The sequence below is a fragment of the Seriola aureovittata genome, chromosome 24, assembly GCF_021018895.1.
Source record: "Seriola aureovittata isolate HTS-2021-v1 ecotype China chromosome 24, ASM2101889v1, whole genome shotgun sequence".
Taxonomy (NCBI): domain Eukaryota; kingdom Metazoa; phylum Chordata; class Actinopteri; order Carangiformes; family Carangidae; genus Seriola; species Seriola aureovittata.
Window position 1 is genome coordinate 9,545,013 of NC_079387.1, and position 19,094 is coordinate 9,564,106.

Genomic DNA, 19,094 nt, shown 5'->3' on the forward strand with positions numbered 1-19,094 from the left:
GTTCTGCTTGGGAACCTCACCCTTTAACCCTGACAATCAAGTCTCCAACCACACGATCAGTTTTACAACCCTTTCATGAAATATAGGAAAAGAGAATTCCACCGAAAAGACATTATGTTGAACTTTGTTTCTAAACAATGTTGAAACAAGGTTTACTTTACTTATTTTTATTGCTGAAATGTTTTTTTTCATAACCTTGTTGTTCCAAGCTGTTTAGTACCTTTAATATGTAGATAAAGATTTGCACAGTTAGATAGCTAGACCGCTGTTATGGGATATGAAGATATAAATAGAAAAGAGAAATAACAAAGGGTGTCCTAGGAGGAGGGATATTAGGGATATTAACATATTTTTGTTTATTTATGGCAATAACACAATCAAAATTAGACATGGAATGGACAAGAAAGAAATCTAAAGTGATTGTTCTTTTTCTGTCCTGATTATGGATTGGGAGACTTTTGGCTACTCCGGCTTTTACACCATAGATGTGCCTTGGATCAAAAATTCCCACAGTGGAAAACAGAGGTTGTGTGGTGGGATTTTTCATGGCGCCCCGACAAGCAGGGACACTGACTCCCACGTGTTAAAAACGAAGAACAACTCCCTGCTATTACTCCCGTTGTAAAATGACTTGTCTTTGAAGAGAAGTGCCTTGCGTCTGAACCTTATGTTTAAGAACATGTTGATGTAAATGTTCATTTACCTCAGATGTTTACAGAACTGTTACTGAATAAACTTTTTGTACCATACTGGTATTCTGTCATGGTTAGCGTTTTCCTTTCGGATTGTTTCTCTTTCCATTTGGGGTCCAGACACCAAAACCACTTGAGCAGTTATCCATCAAACCGGAGTGGCACAACTTCCTGTTCGCTAAATTCCTTCCCCAAACAGTGAAACCAAAAACAGAAGAGCAAAAATCTAAGAAATGGATTAAACAGTATGTTTATCTGCTCTAATGTGAGCCATTAATGTTAGCATGACTGGCTAACTAGCTTCTTATCTCCAGTAGAAGCTTTCTTATGTTACTTCCAAGAGTTAGCATATCGTTAGCTTACTACATAATTACGAGGGGTAAGAAAAAGTATTTACTGTGTATCTTTAATAAAGAGCAAAACATATTATATTAGGAATAAATACTGATATACCACTGTACTATACCAGCAACCCACAAACATTTATTTCCATGTTCTGTAGGCTACATAGATTAAGGATGCTAACTTTCTATGATAAAAAGCTTTAGCGTTTAGTCTTGTTTTCACCATACACAGTGCAGAGTTAACGTGATATCATAGTCATCAATGTATATTTAAGACTCCTTGGTTTCTGATTTTCATACAGGTCAGTCAGAAACATAAAAAGAGCTTTCAACTAAAGCTCACAGCATTAGTTAATGCTAGCTAGCTAGCTCGCTAGCCAACTACAGCTGATAAAATGTGCCAATAACTGTTAGCTTGCAAAAGCAATGGTCATCAGCTAGAAATGAGAAGCTCTGGCAGTTTAGTTAAAATAAGAAATAGGGCCTAAACATGTCAGTTTATCCAACATTAGTTCCACCTTGGATCAAGATATTGAAATTGGCTGGATTTCAATTAAATTTGACGTAGATGTTCATGTTCTCCTGAGGAGTAATGTTCTGATGAGCCTTTAACCGTTCCTCTAGTCCCAATATCAGGTCGACATTTTCCACTTGTACACAACAAAAATATAAAAATCTAACACTCAGATTGTAATTAAATGCACTATACTACACAGATCCATGCTCCCAAGAGGATGAACCCTTTCTCATGTGGATTTTTTTCTCTAGTGCCTTCAGTCGGCTATTGTCAATTTAGCCACATGTATATGAAGAAAAAGTATATGTGATCCTGCAGGGACGCAGTACTGTTGTACATTTAAATCATACTGGATAAGTATAATAGGTAACAGTAGGTGGGCTAATTAACACACGGCAATTAACTACATGTCCTGTGGATGAAGAGTGCTGTTAGCACATTAGCTTTCCTTAAGTTAAAGATACCAGTAAAAAACAAAACAAATGGTGAACACTATTTTTCAGAATAAACAAATATAAATGTCAGAATACGACATTCAGTCAGTCATATTTACTGTAGATAACATCCCAAACATGCAGCTTTTTGTACAAGAAAATAAAATAACAAAATAAAATAAGAGTATGTGTATTAATTATTTTAGAATGATGTCAGGCCTGATTATTGATTGTGCCTGATATCTGGTGGCTCAGTGTGTGTGTGTGTGTGTGTGTGTGTGTGTGTGTGTGATGACAACAGTCCATACTGTCTGCTATGCATGTGTGTATGTGCATTGGTGTTTCTATGTGCACGTGCATGTGTGTTCCGGTGTGTGTGTGTGTGTCTGTGTGTGTGTGTGTGTCCTCATGGCCTCGCCCATTAAGCTGTGCTGAGGGCAGCACTTCCTTTATGCATGCTGAAAGTCCCAGGGATTTTGGCAGAACAAAAACCTCTCCAGGGAGTGAAAAGGCCTTGAATGCCTGTTAATGCCGTCCCGACCTCTGGACTCTTGCAGGCTGCTGCGTACGTGTCTATATGGTCGAATATGAGCATGGACAGTTTGTGACAGTACTGTATATTGTCATAATGAGACACCGGGACTCATCAATAAAATAACCACTTTCTTTGTGGACGTGATGTTTTAGCTTTGGAAAACAGTGGAAATGCAAAGCTTGACTTTGTTGTTGCAGAGAATATTATGTAAATTAAATTGACTATAACTTGCATTTAAAGTTTAAATTAAATATTAAAGAACCAAATCACTGTCTGAAATGAAAGTAGATGATCAGTAAAGCAATGCAGCTTAAAAACCATATGAACCTTATTCCTGAAGGTTTGATTGGTTTAGAAAGAGCATGAAACTCAAGAATTGTATTGAAGACTGAGAACTTCAAAAAATATTTTCTGTTTTTTTTGGCATCAAATCAGTCTGTGATTCTGTTGTGGCTCAGCTGGACGAGTGTTTCAGCCTCTTTCTTGCAGGAAATAAAGTTTTTGGCCGCCGGCAGTTTCTCTAAATTGAGGTCGGCGCTGCAGAGCTTCACACCTGCGTGGAGAGCTCTTAGCGAGCGCGCAGCCACACCTGCAGCTCGTTGCTCGAAAAATCACTGACAACTCAATATAAAGAGAAGACGGAGACACGAGGAGCTGAACACACAAGATATTTGGTGAGAAAAAATAAAAAAATAAGAATGATGTGAATGTTAAAATGAGATGAAATGAAATATACAACAGCACTGTTTGGTGGGTTTAAGCTTCAGGGGGTTGGTGTTGAAATTACCTGATAAACTGAGAGATGTCAGTGAGCTAACACCCATTCAGATTACATCATAGTTTTCATAACGTGTGAGAAATGACATATATGCAAGAAAGCACATGTGAAACATGTGAAAGTGACATTATAGAATCATTATTTCCTTTTCTTTTAACCCTAAATTTCACACTAGAGCAGCACTTCAGACCACAGAGAGCCATTTAGACCACTTACGTGTCCCTTCAGCGTGACATCGGTACATCCCATTAAGACACAGGCATCCTGGGTAAAAACAGGTACTAATGATTTTAAATAGCGAGCATTTGAGAAAGATTTGGGAAAAAGAGTTCAATAGCAAGAGGGGTGAGGGGGGATTTGGGAGGATCTCTGCAATAGGACCTTATGACTCATATCTCAGAGTCAGTTCACCACATGTACTGAATGCAAAACACAGACTGGGAGTCTGACTCATTGATTATAGTCGTGTCATGAGATTAAGAAATTGTATTTGATCAAAATGAAGTTTATTTTTTCCCCCTATTTAAATCTGTCAGTCACTCATTTTGAAACTCTTCATCATGGCTTCCTGTTCTTGCTTTTTCCTTGATCACTAAGACCGGTCCTGTCTGCTTTTTTTCCTTTTTGAATTTCATATGTTGATGATATGAAACAGGTTCTTTGGTAATCTGTAAAGTGTGTGTGGCCGTTCCTCTGGTCATTTAGTTGTATCAACACTCACGACACGCCTGTGTGCAGACCTTGTTCGGTTTACAGTGAATCTGATTCTCACATCATTTCCAGAGCAACACATTCATTTGAACAGTAGGTCCTCTAGTGGCCAAATTCTGACATTACTTAGTAAGTTTCCCTCCGACTCTGTTCCCCACAATCATTGTGACGAGCCTCAGTTTCAAATCTGCAAACCCAAAATAACAAACCAGTAAAAAACTGTAAAAAAAAATTGAAATTGACAGATTAATTGACTCCAGTTTTCTTTTTTCTATTTTTTCTTTTTATTCACCAAAGAACTCAAACTCCACTTTGCAGGGGAGGAGGATTTTTCACAATCTCATATATGAGTTTAATGAGTGAGATGGTTTTGAGACGGACAGATGTCACTTAGTTCCTTTTGCTTCGAGGTGGCAGATCACTGTGAAATATCCTCTCTTCCCTGAGTCCTATTCCTGACATCCCATCATTTCTGGGGTGATATTATGAAGCTCAGGGGCAATTTTGCCCATAGCCAGTATCATGGGGCTCTCATAGTGGTAAAACTGCGAGCCCTTGAAAATCTTAACTCCGTCTGAGCCACAATAACCAGCATCGATGTCGGACACGGGCAAGGGCACGTCTCGGGTCACCACCCTGGGCGTGGCAGTGAGGTCAACGTCACGCATATGTTGTCCTTTTAGAAAGAAATACGTGTAAAGATGTTTGTCGACAAAGTAAACATTAATATATTGTTTGATGCTTTTTTTATATTTAGATTTGGTGACCTTACCTTGGATTACATGAACGGTGTGTTCACCAGGACAGTGAAAAGCTGCGTCCACGTGTCCTTCAATGCCAAGCTCCTCCTTCAGGGTCTTGGGGTAGCCTTCCACCAGGATGTAGGGAACACCTGCTTTGTAGATGTAAACCTGATCGTCCTGCAGGTGAGTCCAAGGATTTTGGTTTTAGTTTCAACACAACTCAAGGTTTCTAATGCCAGCGCGGAGAAATGTGAGTGGTTACATCAAGGTCTACCTTAATCAAGTAGATTTTGCCAGAGTAGGAGAAGACGGCATCCACCCTGCCGGTCACCTCTTTCCACGTCCTGGTGATCAAGAAGGCGTGAAAGCCGTCACGATGGGTGTCCAGACGCATGTAGATAGGACCTGAGCAGAGTGAAGTGTATTCTTTGTCAAAGCTTTACAGTAAGCTCAAAGGTCATACAAGTGGAAAACAATAGCTCGAACTTTTGGGAAATACTTTCTTGCCAAGATTTGATTAGCTTAGCGTAGCATAAAGACTGTAAGCAGGGGGAAACAGCTAGCTTAGCTCTGTTCATGTGCTGCTTTCATACAGGCACTGGGAAGAACAGGAAAACCTCCCACTGCTATCATTGCAGTAGTTTGAGGTTTGCATGAAGCTACAGCTAGCAGGTGACTAGTTTTTGAACTTTGGCAAGAGCTACCTGTTTTAGCCTCCAGTCTTTATGCTAAGCTAAGCTAATCACAGACATCAGCAGACGTGGGAGTGGGAGTTTTCTTAAGATGTTGTTGAACTATTAATTTATAAACTACTATTACTGTCATTTTGTGTCTGTGACTTTACCTGCAAAGAAATATGTTTTGCCTGCATCGTCAGTGGTAATGGCGTCCATTTTTACCTCACTGCATTTCGGGACTTTATAACCCCCTCCATGACCTGCAGAGAAACACAGAAGATTACACAAAATGCTTCAGTCAGAATACACCTGAGTGCATTTTCCACCGTTCTTTCCCCCCGATGAACTCACCGTGGTCAGCGCACCTCATGAAGTAGTCACGGGCATCTTTTGGGTAGATGCCGCTCACCTCTCCGGATACTGGGTTGAACCTGGTGAAGTTGTGTCCATGGAAACAGTAGTGGCCCTCCATCCAGCGTAAAGCAGAGGTGCAGACGGGCAGGTGGGCCCAAGTCTTGGTCTTCACTGTCTTTGTGGCAATATCATAAACATGCACGTCATGTCCTGTGGAGAGAAATTAGGTTTTTAGTTAGAGAAAAAGTCTCATAAATAACTTTCACCATGTGCTCAGTTATTTACAATAATCTAATCACATCAGAGTTAATAATTTAACTGATTAATCTGCTTAAATTCTTAAAAATATAAACATTTCTGCCGATATCTGCACCACTTCCTGTCAGATATACTGTAAACATGCTGTATTACAAAAGTCAGATCATTTAAATGTGACTAATAGGTTTTAATTCCTGGTATTCAGTGCAGTTTATGTTCCAAGCATGAAGAGCAAAAGCTTGCAAACTGTATTTTACCTATTTTAAAGCTGCTTCTGACAAACGTTGCTCCTGCAGCAGCTGATTTCCTCCACTAGGGGGAAGCTTTCTCTTTATAATACTGAGAAAGGAAACTTTCTCTCTCTGTAGCTTGTATGTATTTAATTACAGTCAAGACTTTGTGATATGAATGTTTTTGCATTGAATGCCAACGCACCCTTAATGAAGAGAACTGAGTCTGTGGTGCACTCTCCATGGGGACACTCCACCGCAGCGTCCAGGTGAGTGGGGACTCCTGGGAATTCCTCCTGGATCTCCTTCGGGTACCCGTCCTCCAGACTGTGGTTGAAATACCTGAACACCTTGTCGTCCTGGAGATTTAGAAAAGCAACAGTCGAGATCAGGGACAGACACTTCTCTGCCTCTCCATCTGATTTTTATTTATTTTTTTGTTTCTTTGCAGAATCACATCACAAATGAAAACACATCTGAGGTTCGTACCAGGAAGAAATAGATGTGATCGTGCACGTCCTGGTTCGCGGGGTTGTGCATGCGGAAGGCAGCGTCGACGTGGCCGATGTGATGGATGTCATCCAGCTCCTTGAAGGACTGGTTGGAGAGCAGAGCTGGACCATGGTAACCCTTCCACATGTGAGCACCTGAGAACACATCACAGGATTTTTCTTATTCTGCAACACATATATATTCAGTTTGGAAAAATATATAAAATAAGACTTAAATAATCTGAGGGTCACCTTTGAAGAAGAAGGTTATTCCATTCTCGTCAGGAGTGATGGCGTCAAACTCAATACCTGCACACCGGTCCAGCACAGCAGCATGGGCTTCTCCATCTTTATTCCAGAGTTAGAAATATAGAGATAATATAACTATAATTACCATTAATGTAATATATAATGATGGTAAACATAGAAAACGTAGCCAGAGAATGGCTTGTCTCTATGAGATTGCTTCTGTAATTGATCCTTAGTGTCTTTATACCAGACCAGTGAGGAATGAGGGTTATTATGACTTTAACGTGTTAATTAAAAACCCACCGTGTGCTGCTGCGTCCTGCAGGTGTCTGTGGATGATATAAAAAAAGACTCGTTATATTTGATTCCTAAAAATCCTTAGGTCAAAAAACAGGAGGTCAATCAATGACAGGCCACCGAGGTCACACAGTGACTCAGCTCTCTTCTGTTTGTTCAGTTGATGCAGCAGGTGAACTTTGTGAACAGGTAAACAGAGTTATGAAAAGACTGGTCAGTGACTTGCACCATCTCCTCTGCACCCGTTAAACTTAGAGTAAATACAGAATAGTAAGTTTGACCCTGGTGCGTTCCTGACCACTCACCTTTTGTTTTAATGAAATTTATTACACAAAAATGAGCATGCGTCGACTGAACATCTCCCTGTTTTATTATATAATCTTTATTTTTCTACCTCCTGCATATATGGATGTATGCTCATATATTGTGATATTACAGGACAGGAAGCTTTAAGATAAACTCATGAATACATGTCACCAGTGCAGCCGATGAGGACGAACCCTCCTGATCTGAACGACCAATTTTCGGTTTTAATAATTCATTCATACAATACTCACGCAGGCGCTCCATTAGCGAGGGCGAGTGCTGAGCACAGGAACAGAGTTTTGGTGATCAGGTCCATGGTGTGCGGTCCCGATGAAGTCCTCTGATGTGGAGTCTCGCTGTGGAGCAGAGCTGTGAAGTGAAGCTGTGCAGGAGCTGAACCTGCGCTTTTAAACTGAAATGTGTGTGTGGGTGGACATGTTAGGAAACTCTGAGTGTGTCTTGTTTGCGTAGAAGGGGTATTGGAAATTTGGTTGTTGCAAAATGTGGCTTCAGAATCATGCTTTTGGTAATCTGCTTATCTTTTTCTAAAAACGTGAATATTATTTGCAGCACAACCTATATTGGTAACTGCCTTCAAGCACATTATCTATCTTTGATTAATCTATTTCACTGCTTGAGGAAATCGTTTACCTTTTTTTTTATGTGGATTTCAAATGAAATTATTGATCTGTTTGGTTAATATTTTACCGCGTCTCAGAGTCTTTAAATCCCCCTTCATGTTTTGTGACACACTTTTCTGGAAATACAGACAGTCGTTCTCGATGCCCAAAAGCTAATGAACAACTACTGTGGTTGTGTAGTAATATGTGCTTAGGCAAAATCCCAAGGAAAAACAAAATCATGCAAAACTAAGATTTGAATCAAAGTTTAATTCCTTTTTACTCGGAGAAACTGGCAGTACAAAAGTCTTTAAGCCCCTTAAGGCGACTAAACAGTTTGATTTGCTGGTTACATCGAGAGTTCTCAAATTTATCTTGATTATTAATGAATTAGATTCACAAAATTTCTAAATATGAATGAGGTACACAGAAATACATTAGAAACACTCAAGGTCAATTTAAAAGCATGCGATAGTGTTTCTACCACTTATATCTTTTCTTAATAGATGGAGTGAAAATAATTTGTACTAATCTTTCAGTCTACTAACGCTTGCCTTGAATTTACTGATTATATAAATCATAATGCATTATAACCATTTTGAAATCATCTTATCAAATTAAAACACGTAAGAGGTAGAGGCTTTGAATTATAGTCAAAGAAACCCACTTTATATATTTCCAAGGATATTGCCAGCTATTACAAATATAATCCTCTTAGTTTATCACAGAGCTCCATACATATTTGTTTCTGTCTCCGTCTTCTCCATCCTCTGTAGTTCACTTGTAGCGGTAGATCTTGACGCAATGGTTCATACTGTCCGACACAACCACTTGGCCATCAGGGAGCAGAGCCAGGCCCCTCGGGCTACTCAGGTTATCGGTCACCAGAGGCCAGCCGACACCCTTGGACGGGTAGAAGAGAACACGGTGCTGCTGCTTGCCCCAGTCCGCCACCAAGACGTCCCCATCTCTGTCAATACAGAGGCCCCAAGGGCAGGTCAGGACCGGCCCCAAGCCGGAGCACACCCCCAGGATTCGGACAGTGTTCCAGCCGGGCTCCAGGACTCGAATGCACGGGACACGTCCAGTCTCGTTGCCTCGTTCTGATACTGCCATGAGCCCGGTGGTGAGGCAGGCTGCCACCAGGTAAGGTCTGTGATACCCGCTCACCACTGTGCGCTCCAACCTGGCCCCAGTCTTGGGGTCCAGTTTTAGGGCAGTTAAAGTTCCGCGCTTTATGTCGGTGACCAAGAACTCATCTCGACGGGTGACGGTCACCCCTCTGGGAGCGTCCAGCTCTTCGTTGGTGGAGCCGATCGTTGTGCCTCCGAATGTTTGCAGGAGGCGTCCGTGACGGCTGAACACCAACACGGCGCGTTCGGCGGCACAGGTCAGGGCAATGAGGCCCTTTGAGTTCACTGCCACGTCAAAGTAGTTGCAGATACGGGAAGATCTTTCTGATCCTGAAGGAGACACCTGCTGTACGACATTCTTTTGGAGATCAGTCACTTGAATGCGGGCGTTTCCACAATCCACCACAAATAGCTGCCCTTTGACAGTTGCGTGGACGCCACTTGGCAGGTTGAAGTCAGTGCGGCCTGATCCTTGTTTTCCAAACTGTTTGACCAGGTAAGCTGAGTCCAGCACAGTCGAACCACCTTCTTCCTCCAGTTCCCTCAGAGTTGGTACAACTGTCTCTTTGTCTTCGTTGAATGGATGTGATTCCTTACTTTGATGTAACTTGTCACCTTCGATGGCTGACATGGACAGACATCTGCTCACACGGTTTAAAGCTGAACCTTGTGTAACACGAGCCTGGGTTCTCGACTGTCGTTCCTCAGAGCCCGTGGTGTTCCTGTCGGATGCTTGGCTTTGTTCAAGAGATGAAGGTTCGGAGGCAAGTCGCATTTTGTTCACCTTTCTGATTCCTCTGCGCTCACTCTTGTCACCATTAATTAAAGGGTGTAGTTTACTGGAGAGATCAGCTGTGGATACTGAGCGGCAGTGCTCTCGCTTAAGAGATCCATTAACAGGTGTATTCACAGTATAGGTGTAACAGGAATCTTCACTGTCCGCTGGCGATGGCGGGCTTCCACTATACGCTGCTGGTTCATTTGAGTTCTTCTTGGATAGGGCTTGTTGGGAACGAGCACGATGTCCAGTGGAGAGATCTACAAGACTGCGCCTCGAGAGGGAACCTTTTCTCCTGGTCTTTGGAGATATTGTGGCCTTACAGCTTTTTTCATCAGTTTCTTCGGGGGGGCAGGACGGTTCTCCATGCGAGACCAAGACGAGGGCCTTTGGCTTCCTCTTACCCTTCAGTGTGGGGCGCCTCCGTGGTCCGTTTTGTCTGCCATCGGATTCGTCACCTTCAGATTCTCCTTGACTGGAGACCGGTGGGATGGCAAGGAAAAGGTCTTGCCCCAGTGCGTCTGAACACACAGACTCCAGTTCTTCATCTTGAGACGACTCAGACGCACCACGGTGTCTTTGTATGGGGGATTTCACGGTGGGTGATTTGAGCTCCTCCTCGTTCTCTGTAGAGCTTGATAGACGCAGTTTCCGGACAACGCGCATGTTTGTCTTATTGGCCTCATCGGGACTGTACCTTTGTCCGGCTCTGTTTGGTTGCGGTTCCTTCCGAATTTCAAGCGGGGTAATGTTCGAGAAGGTCGTATCCCCTGAATGCAAAGCACACTTCTGTCCTTGGACACCGCAGACACCAATGGGGTAGGTCATACCTTGCTCACGAACATCAACTTCCCCCAAGCTTAAGGTCTTGGACTCGGGGCTCGGTAAGAAACTGACCCTTTTCATTGTTAGAGAGATTTCCCAAGGTTGGGTGACTTCTGCCACCCCTCTTTGGAGCTGATTTTTGTTGGATCCACCGGCGGTACTGCCCCATCTCTGTATCTGCTCCTTCAGTTGCCCCATTTTTCTCAGTTGCTGGTCAACAAGTGACTGCACAACCCGCACCGCCGCAGCATTCTCCCTCTTCACCTGACTGAGGTGCCCCTGGGCATCTCTGTGGTCCCGCTCAATCTTCTCAAGAAGGCGCCGCTCCTCTCTCTGAGCTTCAATCACCGCATTGTCCAACTCACGGTTCACCTCCTCCACCTCGGCCTGCTGTCGCTCTCGGAGGCTCTGCAGCTCCCGTTCTCCTTGCTCCAGGTTGGAAAGGGCCTGAGTAACCCAGGGGGGCGGAGAGGTCAGAGATATGGGTGCAAAGACGGACTGCAGTGGGGTGACCGGCGGAGGAGCTGGGGAGGTCACGTCCCTTTGTTTTGGAGCGCTGTGTGTCAGCAGGGCTGAGAACCCAAGGAGGGCTCTCCTCTCTGAATGAGACCGCATTAACATCGTGGATGGTAGATTTGAACAGTCCACTTGGGAAATGGGGCTCTACCACTTTTTGAGTGTGTTTCTGTAAAGACAGAGAAAATGCAAAACAAAACCCCTGTTAATGTGGCGTTAAAAACACCCAAGAAAAAGACATGTATCTTTTACAACAAAGTATTTAAAGGTAGCGCAACATGTACTTAGATGCAACTAAAGGGTTTCAACACGATGCTGCCCTACATCTACAAAGGCAGAACAAAATTGAAAAGAAGCTCATGATTGTGTGCGATAAGAAAATCTTGGTCTCTTTGATCCCTCAAGAAATCTTTCTGACCTACCTGTCGACCCAGTGAGGACTTGTGTACATTTCTGTCGCTGTTTTTTAAAAAACTGGGACACAGGTTTCCATTCATTGCAACTCTATCCATCCCCCGCAATATTCAGTTTCTCACGAGACTCTAAAGTGCTCTCAGATAACCGCTGTGCTGTTTCCCTGAGGTCAGCGTTGTATTCAGACTTTAACGCCTGTCGTCAGCCACTGATCGCTGGAACAATAAATGTCCTAAATTGGATCTCAATCAGCAGTTTGTTGAGTTACCGCTGTGCTTTTTGATCTAAATCATATTAATTCATCAGTATTTATAACTTTTTTTATGAGATTTAAAAGTCACGTCTCTTAACGTCACTCATCGTAAAAACCTCAATAGATCAGATAGTTGCTTCCTGAATGCAGCACAGACCCCCATTGTCACGTTTGGTGGAGAGAGCAGCTCTTATCTGCTCAAGGCATTGAAACTGAGCTCCGTCTTTCACCAGCAAACCGAGGTATGTGAGCAGCTGCCAGGGGAGGCGTCACTCCTGTCTTTTTTTATTGAGTCTTTAAAGTGGATCATATGATGCATTGGCAGTTGTGGGTACCGGCGTGTATATTGTATGTTAATGGTGTAGACCTAGTTAGAGAGCATTTTACCCCGCCCCCCCCCCCCCCCAGAGCAAAACAACAAGGCTTTTGCAAGGATGAAAGGGTGAGGTGTCAGTTTACCTGTGCGCGCTCACAATAAAGTCCCTCTGGAAACAAGTGACCTCAGAGTGTCAAAGGATAAAATCAGTTTCCCATGTTTAAAAAGATGTTAAAGATAAAATCCGTGGGTGACAGTTGGTGAAGAACTTAAAGGAGAAATTAGAAGTGGGAGATCATGGGAAATGTCAGTGTCAAAACTTCATTTTATGCATGGATGGGTCAACAGGTAAAGAGACATCAGCCTGTTGGTCAGAAGGAGGGGAAAATGTAAACGGTGTCACAAACAAATCCGTGTCACTCTCCTGGAGTGAGGCCACTGCGTCGTCTTATGTTACCAGACTTTAATGTTGAATGAGAGGCACTAGTTGCTAAGTTACCCGGCGACCTTTGCAGAGGTGCTGAGACTATAGAATAAATGATAGCATTCATAATTGAGAGGATTGTGCAAGATGTCCAGGAGCATTCCAGCGCATCCAAAACCAAACAATGGAGCCGTTCACCACGAGTCACAGAGCAGAGAGCCCACAGGTAGAAACCTCTTTGAAATGTTAGATAAAATGACTTCAGGCAGTTAAAACAAAGAAATCTGCAGCCGGCAAATCTCCTCAAGAAGACAGATTTTAGTTTTGAGGATGCATAACAGAGGATTTCCTTCAGGATGCAAATTTAAGAATAAAATGTGAGACTGTAGCAGAGCGTGTGCATTTTAAATTTTTCTTTAAAAAGTTGAAGATGTCCTACCTGAATTCAAGGTGCGTGCTTCTCCCTCCGCTGCTCCCTCTCTTCTTATGTCCTGCAGCCTCCAGTTCTTCCTCCCACCACCTCTCTCTCTCTGTCACTCCCCCGTCTCACCCCTCTTCCCTCCCTCTTTCTTCTTCACCTCGTTCTTCACAGCTTGTTGTCAGAGTGTAATATTTAATATGGCAGGGGTATAACTTACTGTCTGTCCTGTACTTGATTGATGATTGAATAATGAGGCTGCCTATGTAAACAAACTTTTAATGTTGGCAGAAGTCTCTCACCAGGTCGTCATGAAGGAGCTTTGATAATATTCTTCAGGGCTTGTTGATATTTCTGATGTGTAAAATGATATTTTTAAAGAATTAATTAATATTTTAGATATATGGATAAATATTTCTTACTAATTCAACCTGTTAATTAAGATTGTAAAATTAATTGTGGTACACTAACTCTTTTTTGTCGGTTCATTACTTTACAATACAGCGAACAAACATTCGTTTATTGATTACACCTGGAACACTTGTTCTCCAGATCCATTTTTTATTGAGTTTAATTAATAACATTCACTTTTCAATGTTTAACCACTAGATGTCAGCAAATACAAAGCATCAACATGAGGACAACCTGTATACTCACTGTGTTGCTGCTTCCTTTCAAATGAAATGCTCTTTAAACAAGAGAATAGATCACACATTAAACAGATATGACTGTGCAATCCATCGAACTAATTTACATTATAGGAACAAATTAGAGACAAAGTGAAAAAGCGATTCCAGGCCGACTTTTTATTGCAAATTGATCCTTTTCTCTCTTTATTTAACGTCTGAATCTGGCAATAAAACCTGGAGCCATAATTTTAAGTTCTTTCCTTTGAACTCCAAACTGGATATTCAGATCCAAGCAAAACATGAAGAGACATCTAACACTTTATTTCAGTGAGGAATCACTTTTTAAATGTAAATAATGTTGTAGTAAAAGTACTGAAGCTTGGTAATTTCCCTCAGCATAACTTTCTGCAGATGGCTGATCTGTCTGCAGGTGGTGTTCTCTCAGCTGTAGTTTAGGTGGAGTCTGCAGTCTGTCGCAGGTCTGCACAGGACACGCAACAGATTTTTTAACTAGCTTTGGTCGCAATTATAGAATCACACATATTTACCTTTGCATGTTTGCTTTTGCTGTGTAATTCCAAACACACTGCCGGGGTGGAAGCTTCGATAAAAAAGAAGAAAATTTAAAATCGTTTTGAAGAGTTCAGCTACAGGTTTTATGAGGGAGAAACTCTGTTCATTGCATTTAATTGACTTTATTATTAAATACCAAATAATATCTCTTCTGTTCGTGTGGGTGAAGGTTTGAGATGTCAAACACTTAAAATGAGGGAAGAAGAAGAAAGTTACAGAGTGTATGTTGAAAATCATTGGCTACATGTGCTTTTATTATGTAGAAACCTTGGCTATTTGCCCTTTAGATGTAAGTACAGAGGGAAAGTAAATTTTTGCTTCCAGCCTTTTGAAAGGAAGGAATAATGTTGTGATTTTCTCACAGCGGATGGTTTTCATCCTCTGTTCCTCCTCACGAGAACAAAACAAGACACTGAAGTTTGTTTGAAATTTAACCTTTAGAATGAAAGGCCTGATATCCACTCATCATCGAGGGTCTCTACTTTAAAAGCCTTTAAGCAGTGTAATAGATTTCCTCTTCTTATAGGATCCAACATCTCCTCACCAATTATCCCCACACACACACACACACACACACACTCAAACACACAAATGGAGCGCTGCCCCCTGGACACAGATGGGTCCTGAGCCGTCAGTGTTGCTGGATGTCACACGGGGTCCTACAGGCTGCCTGGCTGGTGTTGTGACTGATTATTTCTATCTTCCGCTCTGTCAGGAGAGATGGAAAATTATATCGGCCTAAGGTGGCGCTCCGTTATTGATATCACTGTTAAAACTCTCCAATCCAGCTGCTCGCCTCGCCTGCAACATCACTGCAATTAAATCTACACGCTGCTTCCAGCCTGTGTGTGTGGCAGAGAGTAATGGGCCCAATAGTTACTGTAACAAAACAATAATGTGATTCAGCATGGCAGCATAAGACCCATATATATATATATCAGTGCGGTATATGACAGGGGAGTTAATGGGTTATTATTACCACTCCCAAACAAATGGTAGCATCACAGCAAAGCAGGTACTAAGTGGACTTGTTGCAAACAAACAATTAAAAAGAAGTCTGCAAGCTTTCACAGATGGAATTAGAAAGGCGGTCAAGAAAGTCATATTGCACTCTTCTCTCCCACTTTGCATACAGCAGGCAATATTAGGTGATGAATATGGTAATGGTCCTCATTCTAGTGGGACTATCTCCTTTCAGAGGGGAAGATCTGGTTCTGCTGTTAGATTCGATTAATTCCTCTTCATGCCACTCCTCATTTTTGTGTCCCCCTCCGCTCTCACCCCCACCCCACCCTCCATCCTCTCTAACACTTTCAGGCCTATGATATTAGACGAACAATCGCAGAAACAAAACGAGCTGGAACAACCAAGATGGGAACAGATGGCACGTAATTGCCTGGTGGAGGAAGCCAGGGAGTCAATTTTTACCCGTCCTGGGGGAGTTGCAGTTGCAAGAAGGAAAAAAAAAAAAAAAAAAAAGTGCAGGTGCATTTGTTTTGATCAGATATGGCCTAGAGGAAGCATCTGAAAAATATTCATCACACACACATTAGGGAGAGGAATTTAACAAAAGCGTTGTGGGTGAGACCTGGGATGCAATGGTGAGCTTTCATCTGGGCAAAGAGAAAGATGTGTGGCTGAGTCAACAGCAGCAGATGCATCACAAATTAATATCACACTGAAGTGTTGCAAAAACTGTAAAACTTTCAGATGGTGGCAGTCTGTCTTAAAATCTAATTTTAGGGTTTGCTGATGAAGTCGCACTTTAAAAATTTGGGATAACTGCCAATCTAGATTTTTTTTAAGAAACCATGAAAAAATTCAAATATAATTGTTTAATTTCTATTTTTAGTTGGACTTGTATATATTTTAAACTTGTATGAGAAATATCTGTTTTAATGATTTTAAATCTAATCTTTTAAATTCTTATTGTCACAGATTTAATGGAGAAATAATGTCAGTTATTCCTGGTTGGTGTAAAGTCCTTGAAGAAATAGAAATGTAGGGTTTTTAAAAATATATATATAGTATAGATGTATTTAAAAATGTCTTATTTTTCAAATGCAGACCTTCAATGCTTCACTTTACAATGTCAAATGCTGGAAACATTTGGGAAAAACATCATTAAATTAATTTATTATAATCATTATATATAATTTAGATATTGTAGAAACTATAATTCCATGTAATTATAATACACACACATATATATATATATATGTGACAAAAGACAACGGGTCAACGATTTTACCTCCTGATATAAGAGAAGATTTTGTAAGGTCAAATGTACAGCCATGCTAGCTTAGCACGGCACTGCTTTGAGCTACATGCTAACGCTAGCATGCTAACATGTTCAAAGTACTAACATGCTGATATTTAGAAGGAATAATATTTACCATGTTCACTAACTTTCTTTCTGAGAGAACTATGGATATTTATTGGCAGGAACTAGTTGGATATTTGTATTTCTTTCGTTTTTCTTTGTTGTGCTGCTTTTGTCGTTTCACTTTAGCATTTGTAACGAGTTTGTTTTGGGTTTTGCGCTGACGATACTGGACATGTAATTTCTCCTCCAATAATTAGACCTTTCCAAAATGTCTTATTTTGTAGAGACTGTTTTAAACTCCTATCTGTAAGTTAAACGTGAAGCTACAGCTAGCAGGCGAACAGCTAGCTTGGCTCTACAAAACCTCACTAATTAACACGTTGTAGTTAATTTGTTTAATTCATGTTAAACCCAAAGAGTAAGAACGACAAGCTGCAGCTTTTACAGGTGGTTATGAAATGTGTCTGACTATTTCCTGACTGGAAGCGGCGACTTCCTGGCGTCTTGTCATCAATTTAACATGTTCGTTAGTGAGCTTTAGCTTTGTTACCTTTGGAGTTAGCTGTTCCTGCTGTTTCTAATTTAACGCTATAAGCTAAGCTAACGAGTATTTAATGCTAAGTTGTAGCTTCATATTTAATAGACAGATATGTATATATTTTACTCACGGCAAGAACGCACATTTTGCTGTTAATTTGGCTTTAATTGTTTTCCTATTGTATTATTCTATATTCTGTCTGTCATGATATGTGTTGACTTAATCAGTCTGATGCAAGTTTTGCATAGATTCGTACCAGGGTTAACTCTGTCATGACTACAAAGCGTTTGTCTGCGCCCACTTCATCCTTGGACATGAATCAGTCACATACTGTACCGAGATGAATTCCTTTTTCTCGGTCCTCTAAGCTCTGACCACATCTGTTCAATTACCAGCATGGAAAGTGCATTACCATTGGCTTTGTTGTTGGAGATGCTTGATTTTCTTAGTAAAAAGCAGATGAATTTATAATGCTGTATCCCCTCTGTTGTGAATCTCCTCAGCGGACCCAGGCCCGGGATCAGAATAAGCATTTTGATGAGCTATAGGCCATCTCTTCTTTTTACAATCCCAAACTTGCGCTGCCTGCCCAATATCAAACTAATAAATTACAGCCCCCGTCTCCCACATAACTCACTGATAAATAAAAAAAAGGGTCTGCCATAGTGTGCAGCTGTGACCCAGGGTTACCTAGCAACAGGTCATGCCCAGACGTGATGCACAAGGTAGAGATACACCTCTAAGGAGCGGGAGAGGAGGGAGGGATGGAGGAGGAGGAGATGGAGGACCAGGGTGAGGGAGTGAGGGAGGGAGGGAATGGGTCTCATCCTCACTCTCTATGACCCTTGACAGATAGAAAACGCACTCAGAGGAAACGGCGTTTGATTGACAGGGATATTTGAGGAACCTGAGACTCCTTGGTTTCTCCATTACAGTTTTCAGGCTGGACCCCGAGCTGCTTTATATAAGCAAGACAAAGGCGGAAAAACGGACGTGTGGAGTTTTATGACGCTATTAACTGACAAATCCCATCATAAAAAAAACCTTTTCATTCTCCTAAAGCATATGAAAAGACACTTAACATCCATATTTAAAGAAAACAACAACACAGTCTCTTCCTGTCTCCGGTGCACTTGCGTTAACTCACACAGCGAACACATTTGCAGCAGTGAAGTACACAATCAGCTTTCCAACCTCGGCGCCCAGAGAGTTGTCTGATGAAAACCCTAACTGACAGGCCTAAAAAGATTGAGCAATAGCACTACAGACGCACATCCACAGCAGTGTACAATGTCTTTGCCAGAACAGTGCGGCATGGAAATGAGAGTGTTCAGTCCATGCCCACCCCTCCTCCGCCCTTCCTCTGTTGCCTGTGCGACAAACCCTCAAGGGGACTCTGCAGCTGTGTGGGGTTAGCACATGGTCGAGTTAGGGGCCACACACACAAACACAAACTAACACACACATACACACACAGACACTGACAAACACAGTCTTTGGTCTTTGTAAATATGAAATATTTATGCTGCGTAAACTGTAATAAGTTCTGCTTTAATGAGAATAATTTGTAAAATGCTGGATCTCAAATGCTGTCGAAACAGAATGCAGCCATGATTCTGAGTCGTCTCATGTTTAAAGCTACAATGCTCAATGTTTTTATATTAACAATGGATCAAATGGAGTTTCCCTCAGCTTTATGGAGCACTTTAGTGTCT

At 41.7% G+C, this 19,094-nt stretch overlaps 1 protein-coding gene across 1 annotated transcript; it reads right to left on the reverse strand.

Moving 5' to 3' along the window:
• Positions 1 to 4,271: 4,271 nt before the first annotated feature.
• hpxb (hemopexin b) lies at positions 4,272 to 8,001 on the reverse strand. Its single transcript, XM_056371096.1, has 10 exons — positions 7,868 to 8,001; positions 7,317 to 7,342; positions 7,017 to 7,112; positions 6,763 to 6,920; positions 6,479 to 6,632; positions 5,783 to 5,995; positions 5,599 to 5,691; positions 5,029 to 5,159; positions 4,784 to 4,931; positions 4,272 to 4,687 (listed from the first exon to the last, which is right to left on the reverse strand). Exons 1-10 carry the CDS (start codon positions 7,930 to 7,932, stop codon positions 4,461 to 4,463), a joined length of 1,311 nt encoding a protein of 436 aa, XP_056227071.1. The 5' UTR covers positions 7,933 to 8,001; the 3' UTR covers positions 4,272 to 4,460.
• Between the last annotated feature and the right edge of the window lie 11,093 nt (positions 8,002 to 19,094).

What these genes read in the sequence shown, in the direction of transcription:
- hpxb (XM_056371096.1), bottom strand. Translation starts at nt 7,932, where the DNA reads ATGGACCTGATCACCAAAACTCTGTTCCTGTGCTCAGCACTCGCCCTC. An exon ending in CTCGCTAATGGAGCGCCTGC is followed by an intron (nt 7,343 to 7,867) that starts GTGAGTATTGTA and finishes TATCATCCACAG; the next exon opens with ACACCTGCAGGACGCAGCAG. An exon ending in GCAGGACGCAGCAGCACACG is followed by an intron (nt 7,113 to 7,316) that starts GTGGGTTTTTAA and finishes TCTGGAATAAAG; the next exon opens with ATGGAGAAGCCCATGCTGCT.